Below are 20,320 nucleotides of genomic sequence, written 5' to 3' on the forward strand. Positions count from 1 at the left end.
TTTCACTTTCAGGTCTCAGGCTTGAAGGAATACTGATTACTATTAATGTGATTCTACTGCACTTTAGCATCAATTAGTCCATTTTGAGTTTTGCAGGGAAGAAAAACTTCTGTACTACTTATCTGATGCCCTGTATATGAGTTTCCACCTGGTTTCAAAATTCTGGCCTTTGGGCTCTCATCTTCCAGCCTGATTACTGCTCCCTTTTTGCCTGTCCTCAATGCAATTCATTATTCTGTTAATTTAAGGTTAGTGTTTATCTTTTTATAACATTGAGGAATATGGCTACTTTGCTTTCGTTACAGCTATTATTTTGTGTAAACATCAAGTTTATTTAACATAGGAACATTGTTCCTATGTTCCTGTCATAGGGACATTTAAACTATAATAAAAACATGATTGTTTATATTATTGACATGTTGGTTTTTAAAAATAACTTTGCATACAAGGGCTACAACTTGCAGTTTTCAGCTTCTTAAACGTGAGAAACTGAAAACCTTTGACTAGAGAGCACCAGGTGAAGCATAGATCCTGTAGTTCATAAATTTTGTTAACTATAACTTGCCTGTTCTTTTCATATTAGTTTCTTATACTTAAATTCCATTCTTTGCAGAAAGTTGTTTGTGTGAGGTTTCCAGGCCAACTTCTTCCTAAACAGTGAACAGCCCTTCTAACTTTTAACTGTATAACAATCCTTTATATTGTACCAAGTTATGAGCCTTGGTGGAGCAGTGGGCTGATGCCTCCTTAAGTAACACCAGCTGCCTGCAATTAGTGCAGGTTCGAGTCCCACCAGGCTCAAGGTTGACTCAGCCTTCCATCCTTCCGAGGTAGGTAAAATGAGGACCCAGATTGTTGGGGGCAATTAAGCTGACTTTGTAATAATGCCGCTTTGGGGTGTGTGTGAAAGCCCTAATAAGCAGGCATATACATAGAATGAAGGCTACTGCTAAGTTTGTAAGCCGCCCTGAGTCTTCGGAGAAGGGCGGGATATAAATGGAATTAAAAATAAAAATAAAAAAAAAAAAATAAGTTGCACCAGGTTCTTATCTTAAAACATTGTAGCGGTCAGCTTTCCAACTAACAAGTTAATTTCCAATCATTACTATCAAAATACCAAGAATTTTCTTTCATTTTATTGCTTAGCTGTCTTCTGAATGGAAAGAAGAATGATCAAAAAAAAAAAAGCACAAGGGCAAGGCAATATGAAAATAAAACCCATTAATGTATTTTATTAGCATAAATGCCTTGTCTAAGAATTTATTTAAAACTGATGTATCATTTCATGAACATGTTATGTTGATACTGAATAGTAAATTTTATATTATAAGTCACTCTGAGAATATGTAAAATCTGGAACTTAGATAATTAGACAATATGGGACAAATCATACTATTGTAAGTGACTGGGGAAGAGGAGAATTCTGTATCTGTATGCCTTTAATTGTTGAGACAAATAACCATTTTCTCTCTTCACTAAACTTCCTATGTTCTTTCACAGGGGAGGAGCGGTGTACCGATCTCATGTCAGATTGTTCCTTGGACTGTGACTTTGGTTTCCAGACTGATGTCCATAATTGTAAGATCTGTCAGTGCCACCCACGACCTAAGAAATGCAAACCCATAGTATGTGACAAGTACTGTCCCTTTGGATTTTTGTACGTATTCTTATTTTAAAAGCATATTTACTAGAGTTTTGTAAGCCTTTGACATTGTGTAAAGCAAAGCCTAACACAATTTATGTGTTACATGTTAAAGACAGGAAGTATATTAAGACACAAAAATATTTTACCCATATTAAGGTAAACTTTTATAGTTTTGAATAAAGTATAGTTTCAAGGAGATTTATTTATTTTGCTTCACTTATTTAGTAAAGCAGAACAAAGAGGGAAAAATGAAACTATATATCAAAAAAGTCAAAAAAGAAAAAGAAATAAAATGCAGTTACAACATAAAATTTATATAGAATTTATCATGAATATATAGATGCATATACATGCAGTTTTTATACAACTTCAGAGAAAAATAACTATTTTAATGTAATTATCTTTCCATAATCTACAATTTTTTGCATCTTGTTCATAAATTGCAAGTAATATCAGCTTTCCATCTACTGTGTTATTTGGTCCATAAATTTGTCCACTGTTGAAGAACTAATCTCCAGGGTTTAGAGTAGGGTACAAAAAATCCATTTCCCTTGTCAGCTGTCACTTTCTATGTAGTAAGTATGTAGTTCAAAAATATTTGTTTCAAGTCAAATTCATAAATAAAACAACTTCACGGAACATAACAAATTTAGGACATTGTAACAGCATATTTCCCCTTCGTGGATTACTGCCTTGTCGTGGCGAAGTGGCTTGTGTACTTCAATGAAGCTATGAGCTATGCCATACAGGGCCACCCAAGACGGACAGGTCATAGCAGAGAGTTCTGACAAAACGTGATCCACTGGAGAAGGAAATGGCAACCCACTCCACTATCTTTGCCATGAAAACCCCATGGACAGTACCAAATGGAAAAAAGATATGATGCTGGAAGATGAGCCCCTCAGGTTGGAAGGCGTTCAATATGCTACTGGGGAAGAGCAGAGGGCTAGTACTAGTAGCACCAGAAAGAATGAAGCAACTGGGCCAAAGCTGAAAGGACGCTCAGCTGTGGATGTATCTGGTGGTGAAAGGAAAGTCCGATGCTGTAAAGATTTTTTCTCCATAGGAACCTGGAATGTAAGATCCATGAATCAAGGCAAGCTGGACGTGGTCAAACGAGATGACAAGACTGAACATCGACATCTTAGGAATCAGCGAACTAAAATGGACAGGAATGGGTGAATTTAATTCAGATGACCATCAGGTATACTACTGCGGGCAAGAATCCCTCAGAAGAAATGGAGTAGCCTTCATAGTCAATAAAAGAGTAGGAAAAGCAATACTGGGATACAATCCCCAAAATGACAGAATGATCTGAGTTCGAATCCAAGGCAAACCATTCAATATCACAGTAGTCCAAGTCTGTGCCCCAAAGACCAGTGCTGAAGAGGATGAAATTGACCGGTTCTATGAATCCCTACAGCACCTTATAGAACTAACACCAAAAAATGATGTCCTTATCATCATGGGGGATTGTATGCTAAAGTAGGAAGCCAAAAGATAACCGGAATAACAGGCAAGTTTGGCCTTGGAGTACAAAATGAAGCAGGGCACAGGCTGATAGAATTTTGTCAAGAGAATACGATGGTCATAGCAAACACTCTTTTCCAACAACCCAAGAGACAGTTCTACACATGGACATCACCAGACAGTCAACACAGAAATCAGATTGACTATGTGCTCTGCAGCCAAAGATGGAGAAGCTCTATACACTCAGTAAAAACAAGACCAGGAGCTGACTGTGGCTCGGACCACGAGCTTCTAGTTGCAAAATTTAGGCTTAAACTAAAGAAAGTAGGAAAAAGCACTAGGCCACTCAGGTAGGAACTAAATCATATCCCTGAGGAATATACAGTAGAGGTGACAAATAGATTTAAGGAATTAGATCTGATAGACAGAGTGCCTGAAGAACTATGGACGGAGGTTCACAACATTGTACAACAGGTAGCAAGTAAAACCATCCCAAAGAAAAAGAAAAGCAAGAAAGCAAAATGGCTGTCTGAGGAAGCTTTCCAAATAGCTGAGGACAGGAGGGAAGCAAAAGGCAAGGGAGAAAAAGAAAGATACACCCAATTGAATGCAGAATTCCAGAGAATAGCTAGAAGAGATAAGAATGCCTTCTTAAATGAACAGTGGAAAGAAATAGAAGAAAACAATAGAATAGGGAGGACCAGAGATCTCTTCAAATTGGAGAAATGAAGGGAACGTTTCATGCAAAAATGGGCACGATAAAGGACCAAAATGGCAGGGACCTAACAGAGGCAGAAGAGATTAAGAAGAGGTGGCAAAATTACACAGAAGAACTATACAAGAACGAGGTTAACATCCCTGATAACCACGATGAGGTGGTCACTGACCTCAAGCCAGACATCCTAGAATGTGAAATGAAATGGGCCTTAGGAAAGCTGAGCAGCAAGAAAGCTAGTGGAGGTGACAGTATTCCAGCTGAGCTATTCAAAATCTTAAAAGACGATGCAGTAAAAGTGCTACACTCAATTTGCCAGCAAATTTGGAAAACTCAACAGTGGCCACAGGATTGGAAAAGATCAAGTTACATTCCAATTCCAAAGAGAGGCAGTGCCAAAGAATGTTCAAACTATCACACCATTGCACTCATTTCACATGCTAGTAAAGTTATGCTTAATATCCTACAAGCTAGACTCCAGCAGTATGTGGATCGAGAACTACCAGAAGTACAGGGAGGATTTCGAAGAGGCAGAGGAACTAGAGATCAAATTGCCAACATACACTGGATCATGGAGAAAGCTAGGGAGTTCCAGAAAAACATCTACTTCTGCTTCATTGACTATGCTAAAGCATTTGACTGTGTAGATCACAACAAACTGTGGCAAGTTCTTAAAGGGATGGGAGTACCAGACCATCTTATTTGTCTCTTGAGAAACCTATATGCGGGTCAAGAAGCAACAGTGAGAACTGGGCACGGAACCACTGATTAGTTCAAAATTGGGAAAGGAGTCCACCAAGGCTGTATACTGTCACCCTACCTGTTTAACTTACATGCAGAGCACATCATGAGACAGGGCTAGATGAATCAAAAGTTGGAATTAAGATTGCCGGGAGAAATATCAACAACCAAAGATATGCAGATGATACCACTCTAATGCAGAAAGTGAAGAGGAACTAAAGAGCCTCTTGTTGCGAGTCAAGAAGGAGAGTGCAAAAGTTGGGTTGAAACTAAACATTAAGAAAACCAAGATCATGGCATCCGGCCCTCTCAATTCCTGGCAAATAGATGGGGAAGAAATGGAGGTAGTGACAGATTTTATTTTCCTGGGCTCCAAGATCACTGCAGATGGGGACTGTAGCCAAGAAATTAAAAAGACGCTCCTGGGGAGGAAAGCCATGGCAAATCTAGACAGCACACTAAAAAGCAGAGACATCACCCTGCCAACAAAAGTGTGCATAGTCAAGGCTATGGTCTTCCCAGTTGCATTGTATGGCTGTGAAAAGTGGACCATAAGAAAGGCTGAGCGCCAAAGGCCTTTGAACTATGGTGCTGGAGAAGATTCTTGCGAGTCCCTTGGACTGCATGTCAATCAAACCGGTCAGTCCTAGAGGAGATCAACCCTGACTGTTCTTTAGAAGGCCAGATCCTGAAGTTGAAACTCAAATACTTTGGCCACCTAATGAGAAGGAAGGACTCACTGGAGAAGAGCCTAATGCTGGCAAAAATTGAGGGCAAGAGAAGAAGGGGACGACAGAGAATGAGGTGGCTGGATGGAGTCACTGAAGGAGTAGGCGTGAGCTGAAATGGACTGCAGAAGATGGTAGAGGACAGGAAGGCCTGGAGAACCGTTGTCCATGGGGTTGTGATGGGTCGGACATTACTTCGCAACCAACAACAACAAACAGCATGTTTAAATGAAGTTTTATTTTGGTTTCATCTTCAGTAATCCAGTAATTTACTTACTATTCTTGTTTTTAGTTGTATAAGCGGTAATCTAAAACCTAATAAGGTTTTGGTATTAAAGTTAAAACATATTCTCATTGTTCAGGCAAAATGGTTGTCTCTACAGGGAGTGCAGAATTATTAGGCAAGTTGTATTTTTGAGGATTAATTTTATTATTGAACAACAACCATGTTCTCAATGAACCCAAAAAACTCATTAATATCAAAGCTGAATATTTTTGGAAGTAGTTTTTAGTTTGTTTTTAGTTATAGCTATTTTAGGGGGATATCTGTGTGTGCAGGTGACTATTACTGTGCATAATTATTAGGCAACTTAACAAAAAACAAATATATACCCATTTCAATTATTTATTTTTACCAGTGAAACTAATATAACATCTCAACATTCACAAATATACATTTCTGACATTCAAAAACATAACAAAAACAAATCAGTGACCAATATAGCCACCTTTCTTTGCAAGGACACTCAAAAGCCTGCCATCCATGGATTCTGTCAGTGTTTTGATCTGTTCACCATCAACATTGCGTGCAGCAGCAACCACAGCCTCCCAGACTCTGTTCAGAGAGGTGTACTGTTTTCCCTCCTTGTAAATCTCACATTTGATGATGGACCACAGGTTCTCAATGGGGTTCAGATCAGGTGAACAAGGAGGCCATGTCATTAGATTTCCTTCTTTTATACCCTTTCTTGCCAGCCACGCTGTGGAGTACTTGGACGCGTGTGATGGAGCATTGTCCTGCATGAAAATCATGTTTTTCTTGAAGGATGCAGACTTCTTCCTGTACCACTGCTTGAAGAAGGTGTCTTCCAGAAACTGGCAGTAGGACTGGGAGTTGAGCTTGACTCCATCCTCAACCCAAAAAGGCCCCACAAGCTCATCTTTGATGATACCAGCCCAAACCAGTACTCCACCTCCACCTTGCTGGCGTCTGAGTCGGACTGGAGCTCTCTGCCCTTTACCAATCCAGCCACGGGCCCATCCATCTGGCCCATCAAGACTCACTCTCATTTCATCAGTCCATAAAACCTTAGAAAAATCAGTCTTGAGATATTTCTTGGCCCAGTCTTGACGTTTCAGCTTGTGTGTCTTGTTCAGTGGTGGTCGTCTTTCAGCCTTTCTTACCTTGGCCATGTCTCTTGAGTATTGCACACCTTGTGCTTTTGGGCACTCCAGTGATGTTGCAGCTCTGAAATATGGCCAAACTGGTGGCAAGTGGCATCTTGGCAGCTGCACGCTTGACTTTTCTCAGTTCATGGGCAGTTATTTTGCGCCTTGGTTTCTCCACACGCTTCTTGCGACCCTGTTGACTATTTTGAATGAAACGCTTGATTGTTTGATGATCACGCTTCAGAAGCTTTGCAATTTTAAGAGTGCTGCATCCCTCTGCAAGATATCTCACTATTTTTGACTTTTCTGAGCCTGTCAAGTCCTTCTTTTGACCCATTTTGCCAAAGGAAAGGAAGTTGCCTAATAATTATGCACACCTGATACAGGGTGTTGATGTCATTAGACCACACCCCTTCTCATTACAGAGATGCACATCACCTAATATGCTTAATTGGTAGTAGGCTTTCGAGCCTATACAGCTTGGAGTAAGACAACATGCATAAAGAGGATGATGTGGTCAAAATACTCATTTGCCTAATAATTCTGCACTCCCTGTAGTTCCCTATTCCAGTCAGTCTTTATAGTTTATATATTAAATTGATAATATAATTATAAGGATTGATTGTGGGCTTTTTTGTCTCAAAGGGTTTAAAGATCCCTTCTAATAACCTAAGTGTTTTTGAACTGAAAATGCTACTAATATCTATATAAGTTATAATTGTAAATAACGCCTGCGGATGACAATTGATAAATATTATTTAATAAAAATTCATCATTATCATCCACTCATTGATCTAATGCAAGGGTCTTCAAACTCAGCCCTTTTATGACTCATGGACTTCAACTCCCAGAAATCCTCAGCCAGCATGCCTGGCTGAGGAATTCTGGAAGTTGAAGTCCATGAGTCATAAAAGGGCCGAGTTTGAAGACCCCTGATGTAAATGTAAAGTTCCCTGCATCCATTTTCATTTCCCATAGAAACAATTTTTATCAATTTTGTGACTTAGTTTTCTCTATAGTTTCAATTTAGCATCAGAAAAAAAATCAACATACCAGAAATAATATACCATTGGATCAATATGATTGCAACAAGAAATATATAAAATATATTTGTAATTCCATGCAATCCAATTAACTAAAGATGTCATATATAAATACTCCAAGTGGGCCCAAAGAGATTTACTGTATTTTTCCGTGTACAAGACGCACCCTTGTATAAGACCCTCTGGCATGCGAGTTTCAAGCTTACAGCAAACAAAGTCAGCGCTGGGAGCAACCGCCTCCCAGCGCTCTAAATAGGTGCCTCCCAGCCGGCCCCACCTCTCACCCACCTAACCAGTATCCGGCACGATGAGCATGCATAGTCAGTTCACAGCAGCAGCCTTCCGACCCTGGTAAACAAACCTGTGTGAGCACTGGCATGACAGCAAGGAAAGGGAAGTGAAGGCAGGTTTTAAGCTCCCTGATGGTTCTCTACACCGATTAGCTGTTCGGCAGAGCACCAAACAGCTGAGCGGGCAAATCCGGAAGTTCAACCAGCCGCTATTATTGAGCAGGATGGCCTTGCAGCTGCGTTCCACAGGGTCCCCAGCATACAGGTACGAGGGAGGGAAAGGGCTGTCGTTGCCATCCATGCTGCTGGTCCCATCCACTGCCTCCAGACGCCGCCATCCGACGATCTTGCCCCCTCCCATTAGTGGCAAGCCCTTAGGGGCTTGACACCTGCACCAGGCGGCATGACAGTGGCATGTAAAGAACCCACACAGGCATGCCCTGGGCTGTGGAGGTTACCATTATTTTTCCGTGTTTAAGACACTGTACTTGTATAAGACGTGCCTGATTTTTGAACAAGGTGTTTGCAGGAAAAAATAGTGTCTTATACACGGAAAAATATGGTACCTTTACTGTAATTATTCATCTAAAATTGGTGAACTACATGTGGCTTTGGGGGGCAGCAGGGTCCACAATTCCCCAGTGCTGTTCCAGCAATAGTTATCCTTAGATTAAATGTTATTTGCAAATTAGATACATTTGGAAACTCACAAGCCTGGACTGGGGGACATGATTAGAACCTTTCCCAGCAGCCAGTATTTAAGACACGCTATTATTCAGAAGGTAAGGGTCAGCCATAAATATTAATTACGAAGCTTGCTGCTTCATGAATTTGTTGAGACCCTCTCTAAAGCCATCCAAATTGACTGCCATTATCACAGCTGCTGGCATAGTGTCTGTATGTTTAACTAACTCTGAATCTACCTGCATTTAATTTCAGTTGATCAAGCTTCTCTAGTTCTAAATTAAATGCAGCTGATAAATGCAGTAATGCAATTGAAGGAATTTTGTTTCGTACTCTTGGAAATATGTGAACATTTGAAGTGTTCCAGCAATACATCCACCATATTTTACATGAAACTTTTGATATTAAATATCCTTCACTGTGACCCCTTTCTAAAGAAATTTATCTCCTTTTCTTTACTAGAATTAACACTTTTGAACAGTTCAGAATTGTTTTTTAATTAAATCCAATCATGCAAAATGATTTATCTGAAGCAACTAAGTCAAAAAAACTGCTTCTCGTAATCTTTAACAAAGCATAACTGAATACAATATTTTTTGACCAAGTGTGATTGGGCACACAAGGAATTTGTCTCCAGTGCATAAGCTCTCAATGTACATATAAACAACAAGGTAATATAATCAGCTGTTCAGTAGAGTGATGGCACCAGGAAAAAAAACTGTGTCTAGTTGTTTTGGCCTGTTTTATTGTTAGTTGATCTTCACTGGGAATATTAATAGTCAGAATAAAGGCTGAAAAAAATCAAAATTTAATCCAGATAAGGTAGGGAGTTCTTCTCCATTGCTTACCTAGAAATAAGAATTTAGCTTGTCTTCAGTGTTATAGCATCATCTATGATCTGATTTTGCTCCTGGATGCTAAGCTGGCCAAGTTTATGTTTGCTCAGCTGTCTATTGCCTCTGTTCTTAGAAACATAAGATCTTGCCATGGTAACATATGCATTAGTTATAATAGCTTTGATTATTTAATTGTTTAAGGTTTTCTGTGTAGGACTGATTTTGAAGAGTGGCCAAGAATACAGTAGCCAAAGTGTATGTTGAGGTTATGTTATAATCTTATTAAAACAACAACATTGATTTCTAGTCTTTTCTTAGGAGGAATTAATTTAAGATCAGGACATTTAAGAACCTTAATTAAGTTCTGTAAGGATTTTTTATGTCCTAGTAGCTGAGGACCATGTAGCAGTAGGAGAAGGAAATATGTTTTCTGAAACCAGCAGAAAAAATACATACATTTTTTCTAGGGATATCAGTTCCTTTCTGCTAACTTTCTGCTTCTTCCTAAAGGCCTTGTCTTTTATGATGTTATCTTGATTTCTATTTGAGTGTTGAACTATTGTTGATTTGCTGTCCTCTAGCATTTTAATTTTAATTTTATTTTAACTGGTATTGGAAACTTCCTTTAACCTATGTAAAACTGGAAAGAAATTCAAAGTATGACAGTAAGACATCTTGATTCCTGCTGAAGTATCAGAACACTCTAGTAGATATTTCTAAAATGTTATCCTGCGTTAATGTTCCATATATTAAATTACACCAACCATTTAAAGAAAAATAGCTAGTGTTTCAATCACTGCATTGATGTATTCAGCACATTATTAAATTGATAGTTTCAGCAGCATTTAAAAAACATATATAGCAATCTTACATGTACATGTAGTCCTCGAGTTGTGATCATAATGGAGCATGGCCATAATGGTCAGAAGCCGGGAGGTTGATTAATTGAACTGCCTCAGGGCTCAGAGAGACCCTGGGGAGGGGACTAGTGCAGGGACAAGCCCACCTGCAACCGCCCTTCTAAAGTGTTACCCCCATTCCCTGAGACACCCCATGCTCCATTTCCTGTCCTTTGGGATCCCCACAATCCTATGGGCCTCCTCCATACCCCACTGCATCACAATCAGTGAACTATGCCCTTTTTCTAAAAGCGCAGAGCACTGAATCAGTTGAAGACTGAGATAGACCTCATCTTTTAGGGGAGTTGGTCAGATTTTTTTTCCAGAGAAAACATACTTGGAATTTTAGCAATCACAATGCGGCCCTCACAAAATGATTCCTTACTAGTAAGGTTAAGAGAAGAATTGGAGCCTGAAAGTTTCTCTTTCTCTTTCACACACATGTGAAATAGATGCCTCATATCCAGTGCTTTTTTTGTAAGAAAAAAAGTGCCAGAACTCACATCTTGTTAATCTTTTATTTAAAAAATTATATATTCAGTTCTTAACATATTTAATTTATTTTATTTAAGGCAAATGTTCATAGTAAATTTTACACTAAAAATTAAAAGATTTTCAATTCAATGATTTTTTAAAATAAATTATTTACCTTTCACACGTAGTTAATCCCTGTACACACACCCACACACGTCAGTTGTGTAATGAAACATAACGGTCACCGCCCTCCGCATGACCAATCACAAGCTGGGCAGTGCCACAAGCTGAGCAGCGCCATCACAACCAGCGCGGACAAAGTATGCATGCATCAGACTCAAGCAGCCCGCACACACCGTTTTAATGATTTTGCCACCAACCTGCTACGCTCAACAGGGCGATTCAAGTCCATGTGGACCAAACATCAAATTTTCAAAAGTTACTTTTAAAACGTGGAAAATCCGTCAAAAAAAGGTGCCAGAACTCTGTTCCGGTGCGTTCTACAACAAAAAAAGCACTGCTCATATCTAGACCGGTTTACTACACTTCTCACTTTTGCTGTCCACAGTTCAGGTCTCACTAGTTTGACTTCTCTGAGTTGTGTAACACTGAGGCACAGGATCTTCGTTTACTTTTACCGTTATCACAGATCACCTCCAAGCACTTTTTCCTTCAAATCAGACATCCATAACTATGCTGCTTTTATTTGTTCTCACACATTTTAATCCAGGTACTCTTAACAAAGATACCAAGTTCATTCATTTGAATTTCTTAGCAGGTATAAATATTTTATCACAGAGATTGCCTCTCTTTTTTTTCTATTGCTCCTATTAGCATTAGTCATGAGATTCAGTCTACCAAATTTTTGTTATATCTGCCTTCCTGTATTAAGTCTTTTAACTTCATCTTCACAGTTTGTTTCTGTGTTCTGCATATTAGTATGTAAATAGCAAATTTATGAGCCAATGTCCCTCCTCATATTAATAAAACAGATCCCATTATAGTCTTTTCCTCTGTTGATGCTTAAAGTTCTTATCTAAAGATCTTACATCTTGATTTTCTTTTGTGAGACCCCACAATATTTGGGTTTAAAGTTAAATCAAGCATACCATTTTTCAAACATATTTGTCCCAGTTCTTGTGGGATGTAATGTTTCTCACAACAGCAATCTCTACTATAGAAATCATGAGGCAAATCTAGTTTCTCATATTTTCATAACCAGTTGTTCTTTTTTATTCTTTCCAATGGTCTTCTATCAATTGAACCCTCGACTGTTTGAGCTTTCTGGCTTCATGCTTTAAATCTGAGCAATGCAGTTATAGTTGCTCTTGGCAGAATTATTGATCCTATGGAGATAAGCAAGAAAGGCTAATTGCTGGGTGGAACTGATAAGACTTGGCAATAGTTCTGCCCTATTTATTCATCCAAAATTGGGCAAGATAAAGAATTTTTCAGAAATGAAAAATATAAACAATGTTGAGACTTGTAAACTAGTAGTTCCATGTAAAAGTAAAGGCTCCTTTCCTTACTCTGTTTCATTAATCATAGAGGCTAACTACATATTGTTGTTCAGATAACCAAGTCAAGATTGAACATGAAGGTATTTTTTTCTTAGAGTCAGATTCTATACTGGTACCCCATCTAGTGGATAAAGCAACAGGTGCAGATGAAAGTTTAAATTAAGGTTGAAGGAAATTACTAATGACAGAAAATAAAATCTAGAGAACTGTAGCCTGACCAAGATTGTAGGAGTCTAAATGTAAATCACGTTTCTGTACAGTGCCTGAGATCAGTTATTAGTACACTAGTATTAGTAATAACAGTAATGTCTACTTTGCATGTAGGATGGACATTACTTACGTTGCTTATAGTTTGTACTGTATTTGTTGCCATGTTTAGCAAACACTGGAGTTCTGGAAATCAAGATAAAGAATTTATTTATTCACAAGGCTTATAAGCTTTCCAGACAACAGACTCTGAGCAGCCTAAAGCTCCCCTAAATATTTAATTAAAACAAAAACAACAATTAAAGTATGCATTGTAATGTACATAAAAACCAGAGGGTTTCTTTCGGTACACTTGGTTCTCAGATATGCTCAGCTCACAGTGACAATGTAAGTTATGGTCATTTGATCGCAATTTCCAATATTCCCTGCCAACTTCTCACAAACATAGTCAATGGGGACACCTTCAATAGGAAGTCAGACGTCATGGTCACACAAGGTCCTCACTTAACAACACATGATTCTCACTTATCAATGGCAACTGTGGTACCTTAACAATGGTAAAATGCTGTTGCTAAGCAACATGGTCACATGACATTGTGCTTTATGACTGCATTGCTTAGCAATTGTAGTTCTGATCCCAATTACAATTATAACCCAAGGGCTATCTTATACAATAAAACCAATTCCTTATTGAAGAGAATTGTACTTGAATATGACCCAAGTTTAAAGGAGAAATAAATAAATCACATCTGAAATATTAATTTTGATATAGCATTAGTGATTTTTTTTCTTTTTCACATTTAGTTTAAAGTAGTAGTGGTGTTACAAAAAAATATGCAGAAATTTATAGCACAGCCCTTACATTCAGAAAAAGTCCCCAATGTCTAGTGAAGTTTAGTTGTAAGCATATTTAGGAACATACAAGTAGGTAAACAAGAAACACGATTGTATTTTAAGTTTCCGAAATAAAATAACTGATGTGGAGAGGCAACATTAGGCTTTACCCCTTTTTAAATTACTGTTTTGCGGTAAAAAATCTATAAAAAGCTAGCCCCTTACAAACAAATGTTTAACTTCTAATAGTCTATAATTATAAGACTTGGTTTTGTTTTGTTTTTAGTCTGAGCTTAATTTAAAGTGTATATTTAAATTGCAATGTTTTCTTATATTGCATTTTAATGTTATAGTTGATTATTAAGTAGCTGTAATTTATATTGGAAGGGCAGCATAAAGGTATATGGTAATTTGAACATAAAGATTAGGTAGAGGGCAATCTGCAGGGTTTTTTTAAAAAAAAGACTTCTCATTATACTTTAGTTTGAAAATAGGAATATTCATTATTTGTAGTAAGAGCTACATATCAAGCTTCCTTCTGTACATCACTTGCTCACCTCTGCATTAATTCATTATAATTAAAATTAAACATCCAAACATATTAAGGTTGCTTTTGCTTAAATTGAATAAGTTCAAGTTTATAACAGAGCCATTGTATGTTTCTCCTTCTTTTAGATTTCTATTTGTGTTGCAGCATTCTGTCCACCAAATAACTATTGATAAATGAGCATTTATTTAATCTGATGATAAATATATATTAGAGAGATATTGGCAACCAGACATATGAACTGGAAATAAGGCCTAAGTTTTTGTTTTAATCAGGTTATTCAACTTAAATAAATTAAATAAATTTATTTTTCAAATAATTCCAGAACAAAATATTATTTATGAAAAATAATATAAACAATCTTCATTATTTAGCAAGAACAAACACGGATGTGAAATCTGTCGTTGTAAGAAATGCCCAGAGCTTTCATGTGGGAAGATCTGTCCAATGGGCTTCCAGAAAAATAACCAAGGATGTAATATCTGCAAATGTGCTGGTATGTACAACTACTTCAGATGTATTTTTTACATTCTTTGCATCAAATACAATTAAAATAGTGTGATTTGTTCCAATCTATGTTCAAGAATCCATTCATTTAATTTGAATATTAGTGAAAATCTTGGAAGTTCTGAATACTGGAGACTGGTGGATGAATTTGGAATATTTAATAATATCTCATAGGCATTCTTCCAGTGGTTTACATGGAGGGATATACCCAGTCCCAAAGCAATTTATTAAAAACCTTTGCTGTACGGTTTCAATTTTCTTGGCAGGACAGCTGGCACACTTTCATACAAGCACTAAACTAAAACTACCAAGTATTGTTAGTTTTTAAGAATGCTTATAATCCCATTGGGATTAAGGGGATTCTTATAAAGAAAGGTCAATACTTTGCTTTACAGTGTATTTTCCTTGTTTATTTACCGTATTTTCCGGCGTATAAGACGACTTTTTAACCCATGAAAATCATCTCAAAAGTTGGGGGGGTCGTCTTATACGCCGGAAAATAGTACATAAATTAATCGAGCGCCCCCGTTCTTGCAAAGCAACTTCAAACCTCCTTAGTCCAGTCCCCCCTCCAACGTGACTCTCCCTTCCCACTCCCAAGAGCCTCTCAGCCCCTTCCCCTCCCCCTTGCAAACACCAGACCCCGGGAGCTCTTGCGTCTATTCCAAAGGGTGGGTGGAAGGAAAAGCCCCTTTTGGCTCTGGGTTGGCTGCAAGTCAGCAAGCCCGGGAAGGCACGCCCTCCCCTCTCACTGTGGAGGAAGCAGGGCAGGCTGGCATCTGGTGGGAGCCGGCAGGGCAGTCCTGCGCACACGCGCGCTCCCCGGTTCCTAAGGAGTCCTCAGGGAGCCATGGCAGGTGCCTCACGCTCTTCCCTCTTGAGGCAGCATCGGCGGAGCCATCCGGCGTCAGGCAGGAGCCGGCAGGGCAGGGCAGTCCTGCACACGCACGCACTCCCCGGCTGCTAAGGAGCGCTTAGCAGCCGGAGAGTGCGCGCGTGTGCAGGACTGCCCTGCTGGCTCCCGCCCGACGCTCTTCCCTCTTGAGGCAGCATCCCCGAGGACTCCTTAGGAGCCGGGGAGCGCACGCATGCGCAGGACTGCCCTGCCGGCTCCCGCCTGATGCCGGACGGCTCCACCGATGCTGCCTCAAGAGGGAAGAGTGTGAGGCGCCTGCCATGGCTCCCTGAGGACTCCTTAGGAGCCGGGGAGTGCGCGCATGCGCAGGACTGCCCTGCCGGCTCCCGCCAGACACCAGCCTGCCCTGCTTCCTCCACAATGAGAGGGGAGGGCGTGCCTTCCCGGGCTCGCTGATTGTCCGGCGTATAAGACAAAAAAATCTTGAAAATCATCTCAAAAGTTGGGGGGTCATCTTATACGCCCAGTCGTCTTATACGCCGGAAAATACGGTATATGTTGTGAATTAATTAAAAAATAAACAAAAAATATTTTACTACAATAGAATACACTTCCTTTTAAACAGGGTTTATAAAATTGTAGAATGTAATTCATATATTTATAAATTCTACAATGTAATCAGTCCTCAAAGGTAAAATGTATATTAGTGCTATCTCTTCCATGTAAGCTTGTATAAGTATATATTCTCAAAAATGTAAATGTCTTAGTTTTCTGTGTGAAAGATTACAAATCTTCCCCATAAGAAAAAGAAACAACTACACCCTCTGGTACTTAAAGTTTTGATATTTGAGAAGTAGATATTAAGTTAAAAAGTAGAAGGATGGTGGCACTTTCTCTCTGCAGAAATTAGTGACTATTTTAATAAATCTATAGTATACAAGTTAATAATTCTTTAGTGCTACAGTCTTTTACAAAAGAATTATTTATTATTATTTATTTTGAGTTTATTTTCAAAGCTTATTTTCAGTCCTTGGGAAGCTTATTTCATTGTTATTGTTGTTGTTTTGCTTCCCAAAATTTCTAGTTTTTTTCCTATGAATTGTGGAGAAAAGCACTTTCTGCTGTCTGTCTCAGGTGTTTTGCTAATTTTTTCATGGTTTCATATGTGTCTTTGCCTTACTTGATTTGATTTTACACATTTGTATGATGTCCTAATAAAAAATCTTTGCTGTCATGTTCAAACTCTGAATATGGTGTTAATTTAAACAATAAATATTAAGAATAGTAATTGTCTGTTAAAAATAATTATTCTAAAGCATTGTATTTTTTTATCATGTACAGAGATACCAGCTTCCTTAATACCACCTGCTAAGTTAGGGACTTGCTTGTCAGTAGATGGGCACCGTCATGAGAATGAAGAAAGTTGGCATGATGGCTGCCGTGATTGTTATTGTCATAATGGACGGGAGATGTGTGCTTTGATTACTTGTTCTGTACCCAACTGTGGCAATCCAACAATACATCCAGGACAATGTTGTCCATCGTGCCCAGGTACCATTTTATATATAGGTAAAAGTAAAGGTTCCCCCGCAGTCGTTTCCAACTCTAGTCGTTTCCAACTCTGGGGGCCGGTGCTCATCTCTGTTTCAAAGCCGAAGAACCAGCGCTTGTCCGAGGACGTCTCCGTGATCATGTGGCCGGCATGACTAGACGCCAAAGGCTCACAGAATGCTGTTACCTTCCCACCGTAGTGGTCCCTATTTTTCTACTTGCATTTTTATGTACTTTCGAACTGCTAGGTTGGCAGAAGCTGGGATGAGTAACAGGCACTCATTCTGTTACGTGGCACTCGGGATTTGACCCACCAAACTGCTGACCTTCTGATCAACAAGCTCAGCGTCCTAAACCACTGAGCCACCGCGTCCCCTATTATTTATATTTAGATAGATGATAGACAGACAGACAGACAGACAGACAGACAGATAGATAGATAGATAGATAGAGACTGCTTCTTAACTGCATGGCCCTTTTTTGTCTTGCTAAAGAAGATTTTATAAGCAAAAAAGACTGAGATACTTGCTAGATAAACCAGTTGAAACCTGCATTGCTTCTATGTAATTTATAGACTTTATAAATTTACACTTGGCACTAATCCTATACATCCAGAACATAATAATTTTAGCTTTCAAAGGCAGAAATATTTTAGTTTTCATACACATCATTAGTAATTTAATTGAATGAAGAGAATGCAATCTTGGAAGTCCAAGAAGGGCTAAATATTCTTAAATATTTAGGCTGTTTTGATTGCCAAAAAACAGAGAGAAAAGAAAAGTACAGTTATTCCTGTAGTCGTTCTATCTGGTTATGCAAACTGGAGGAAAAGAGCAAAGATCTGATTTTTTTAATCAGAGTTGTACTGGAGATGCACAATCAATTTTAAGTCAGTGGATCAGGAATAAAACAATCTTGTGACTAATGCATATTTTTGTACAATATATTTATCACTGTGTAACTTCCATTACCTTCCTATAGCCACATATTAGACAAGTCACAAAGATTCTACAAAGTATGTGGAAGTTGTATGATATGTTTAATTTTAATTGCTCTCTTTGGAGTTATAAGCAGGCAAGAATCTAGTTTGCTAGGGATTTATTTGATTGATTGATTGTTCAAATACATGAACAAAACTACCATACCTTCTTTGGGTCATAGAGAGATCACAATATATTTACAAGTAGTCAGTCTACTTCTGAACTGGTCTTTGCTCCATCCCCAAATACCTTGCTGTCATTTACAACATTGGACAATCCTAAAAATAAATCTGCCTTTATTATCATAGCACTGTTAGATTTAGATTTATTAGATTTATATACTGCCCTTTCCCGAAGGACTCAGGGCGGTTTACAGGGCATTTTAAAATCATACCAATACAAAATATAAAAGTTAAAAGACAATTAAAAAGATTAAAGTATCCCTGAAAATAGAATCCCAGTTACAATTCTCAGCCTGGGCCAGAGAGCTCAAAGAGCCAAGTCTTCAGGTCCCGGCGGAATGAACGCAGGTCAGGGGCAGTCCTGAGCTCCACGGGCAGCTGGTTCCAGAGGGCAGGCACACCCACAGAGAAGGCCCTCCCCCTGGGTTATCCGCCGGCAATCTTTTACCGGCGGCACCCTGAGAAGACCCTCCCTGTGAGAGCGCACTGGACGAAGGGAACTTGATGCTGGCCGCAGGTGTTCCCTCAAATATCCCGGACCCAAGCCATTTAGGGCTTTATAGGTCATCACCAGCACCTTGAATCTCACCCGGAGGGCAACCGGAAGCCAATGCAGCTCACGGAGTAGAGGTGTTACATGGGAGTATCGGGAAACTCCCATCACAACTCGCGCAGCCGCATTCTGCACCAGTTGAAGCCTCCGAGTGGTCCTCAAGGGCAGCCCCATGTAGAGAGCGTTGCAGTAGTCTAAACGGGAGGTCACGAGCGCATGAGTGACTGTGCGTAGGGCATCTAAATTTATTTCTTGTTTATTACAGTGAGGCAAACTTAGATGTTTAAAATGTGTTTATAAATATAATGTTATAATGATTTACAATAGATTTAGAAACCATTACTATTGTTTGAATTTATATTTTTAATGGAAAGTCAATGAAATTTTCTTGGGGGGTTTCTGTTTTTCACAGATGAATCCATTGCACAGAAGCCAGAAATCAGTGGTCCAACCATTTGTTATGTTCCAGGAGGAGAGTATTTTATGGAAGGAGATACATGGAACATTGATTCGTGTACCCAGTGTACATGTCATAATGCAAGAGTCTTATGTGAAACCGAAGTTTGTCCCCCTCTACTTTGCCGAAATCCTACACGTACTCAAGACTCATGTTGTCCCCAGTGTCCAGGTTAGCTTTGTGTAATATATTTTAACATATTTGTTAAAACAGTTTAATTTGCCCTGTCATTACATCTCAGAAATAAGTATAATCAATAGTATTTGAAAAAATACTACTTAAAAATATCCACAGCCCAGCAACCACATGATGAAATCCTTCATTACTCCTGTGTAAGTTCTTTTCCAAAATATAATCTTCAGTTATATTTCTCTGGAATGCTGCTCTTGGGCACTAATGTATCTAATGTGAAGACAGAATTGAGCCTCCAAATATAAGCCCGCTCTTCTGAACTTAAACATGTCTGTTATACACTCACTCAGACTTTGTAGCTCTTATCTTGCGTTTCTATTGCATGAGTTCTATTAATCCTAATTAGGTATTTGTCACTTTGGGGATTAATACACAAACAATTTCCATCTGCCTGCTTCACACACATCCATCAGAGAGACTCCACCATCCCCCTTTCTCCTTTCTGTCAGATCAGTTTTCAATTGAGAGGCAGTTTAATGTAGTTAAGGTGCTGACCTAGAACCAGGAAGCTGCAAGTTTTAGTCCTCCTTTAAGCTTAAGAGCCAGCTGGGTGATTTTGAGCCAGTCACTCTCTCTCAGCCTAACCCACCTCACAGGGTTGTTGTGAGGAATATTAAGTGGCAGAGCATCAAGTATGTTCACTGCTTTGAGTTGGCCGAATCTAAAAACTGGGTGCATCTTATGGTCAGGTGCGTCTTATGGTCCGAAAAGTTTTTAACGTACTTTCATTGAAGTTAATAAAATATTCATGTATCAAACACAGACCAAAAGACTTGAATGTTTTTCCTTGAGCATTTAAACAAGGTAGATTATTATATAAAATATACACTCATAATATGTTAAGCCTAATATATACAACTTCTTTACTCACCTTCACTAAAGGATATATTTATAAGTGACAGGTGACAGTACTTACCAAGGTGGCAAGTTTTCCTTTCTACCTTGTGTTCTTAACTGTTCATTTTTCCTTGTCATAAATGCAGTAGTAACACAGTTCTTAGTTTATACTTCTACTTCAGT

The 20,320-nt window shown here is 38.8% G+C and overlaps 1 protein-coding gene across 1 annotated transcript in view; it reads left to right on the top strand.

The window, feature by feature from the left end:
* CRIM1 (cysteine rich transmembrane BMP regulator 1) overlaps positions 1 to 20,320 on the top strand; it is a 147,743-nt gene that overhangs the window by 117,017 nt on the left and 10,406 nt on the right. Inside the window, exons 9-12 of the mRNA XM_083373320.1 lie at positions 1,501 to 1,657; positions 14,397 to 14,518; positions 16,727 to 16,936; positions 19,064 to 19,279. Of these exons, the coding sequence (XP_083229446.1) occupies positions 1,501 to 1,657; positions 14,397 to 14,518; positions 16,727 to 16,936; positions 19,064 to 19,279 (705 nt within the window). The remainder of the gene's footprint in view (positions 1 to 1,500; positions 1,658 to 14,396; positions 14,519 to 16,726; positions 16,937 to 19,063; positions 19,280 to 20,320) is intronic.

Source organism: Vipera ursinii (genome assembly GCF_947247035.1).
Source record: "Vipera ursinii genome assembly, chromosome: 1".
Lineage (NCBI taxonomy): Eukaryota > Metazoa > Chordata > Lepidosauria > Squamata > Viperidae > Vipera > Vipera ursinii.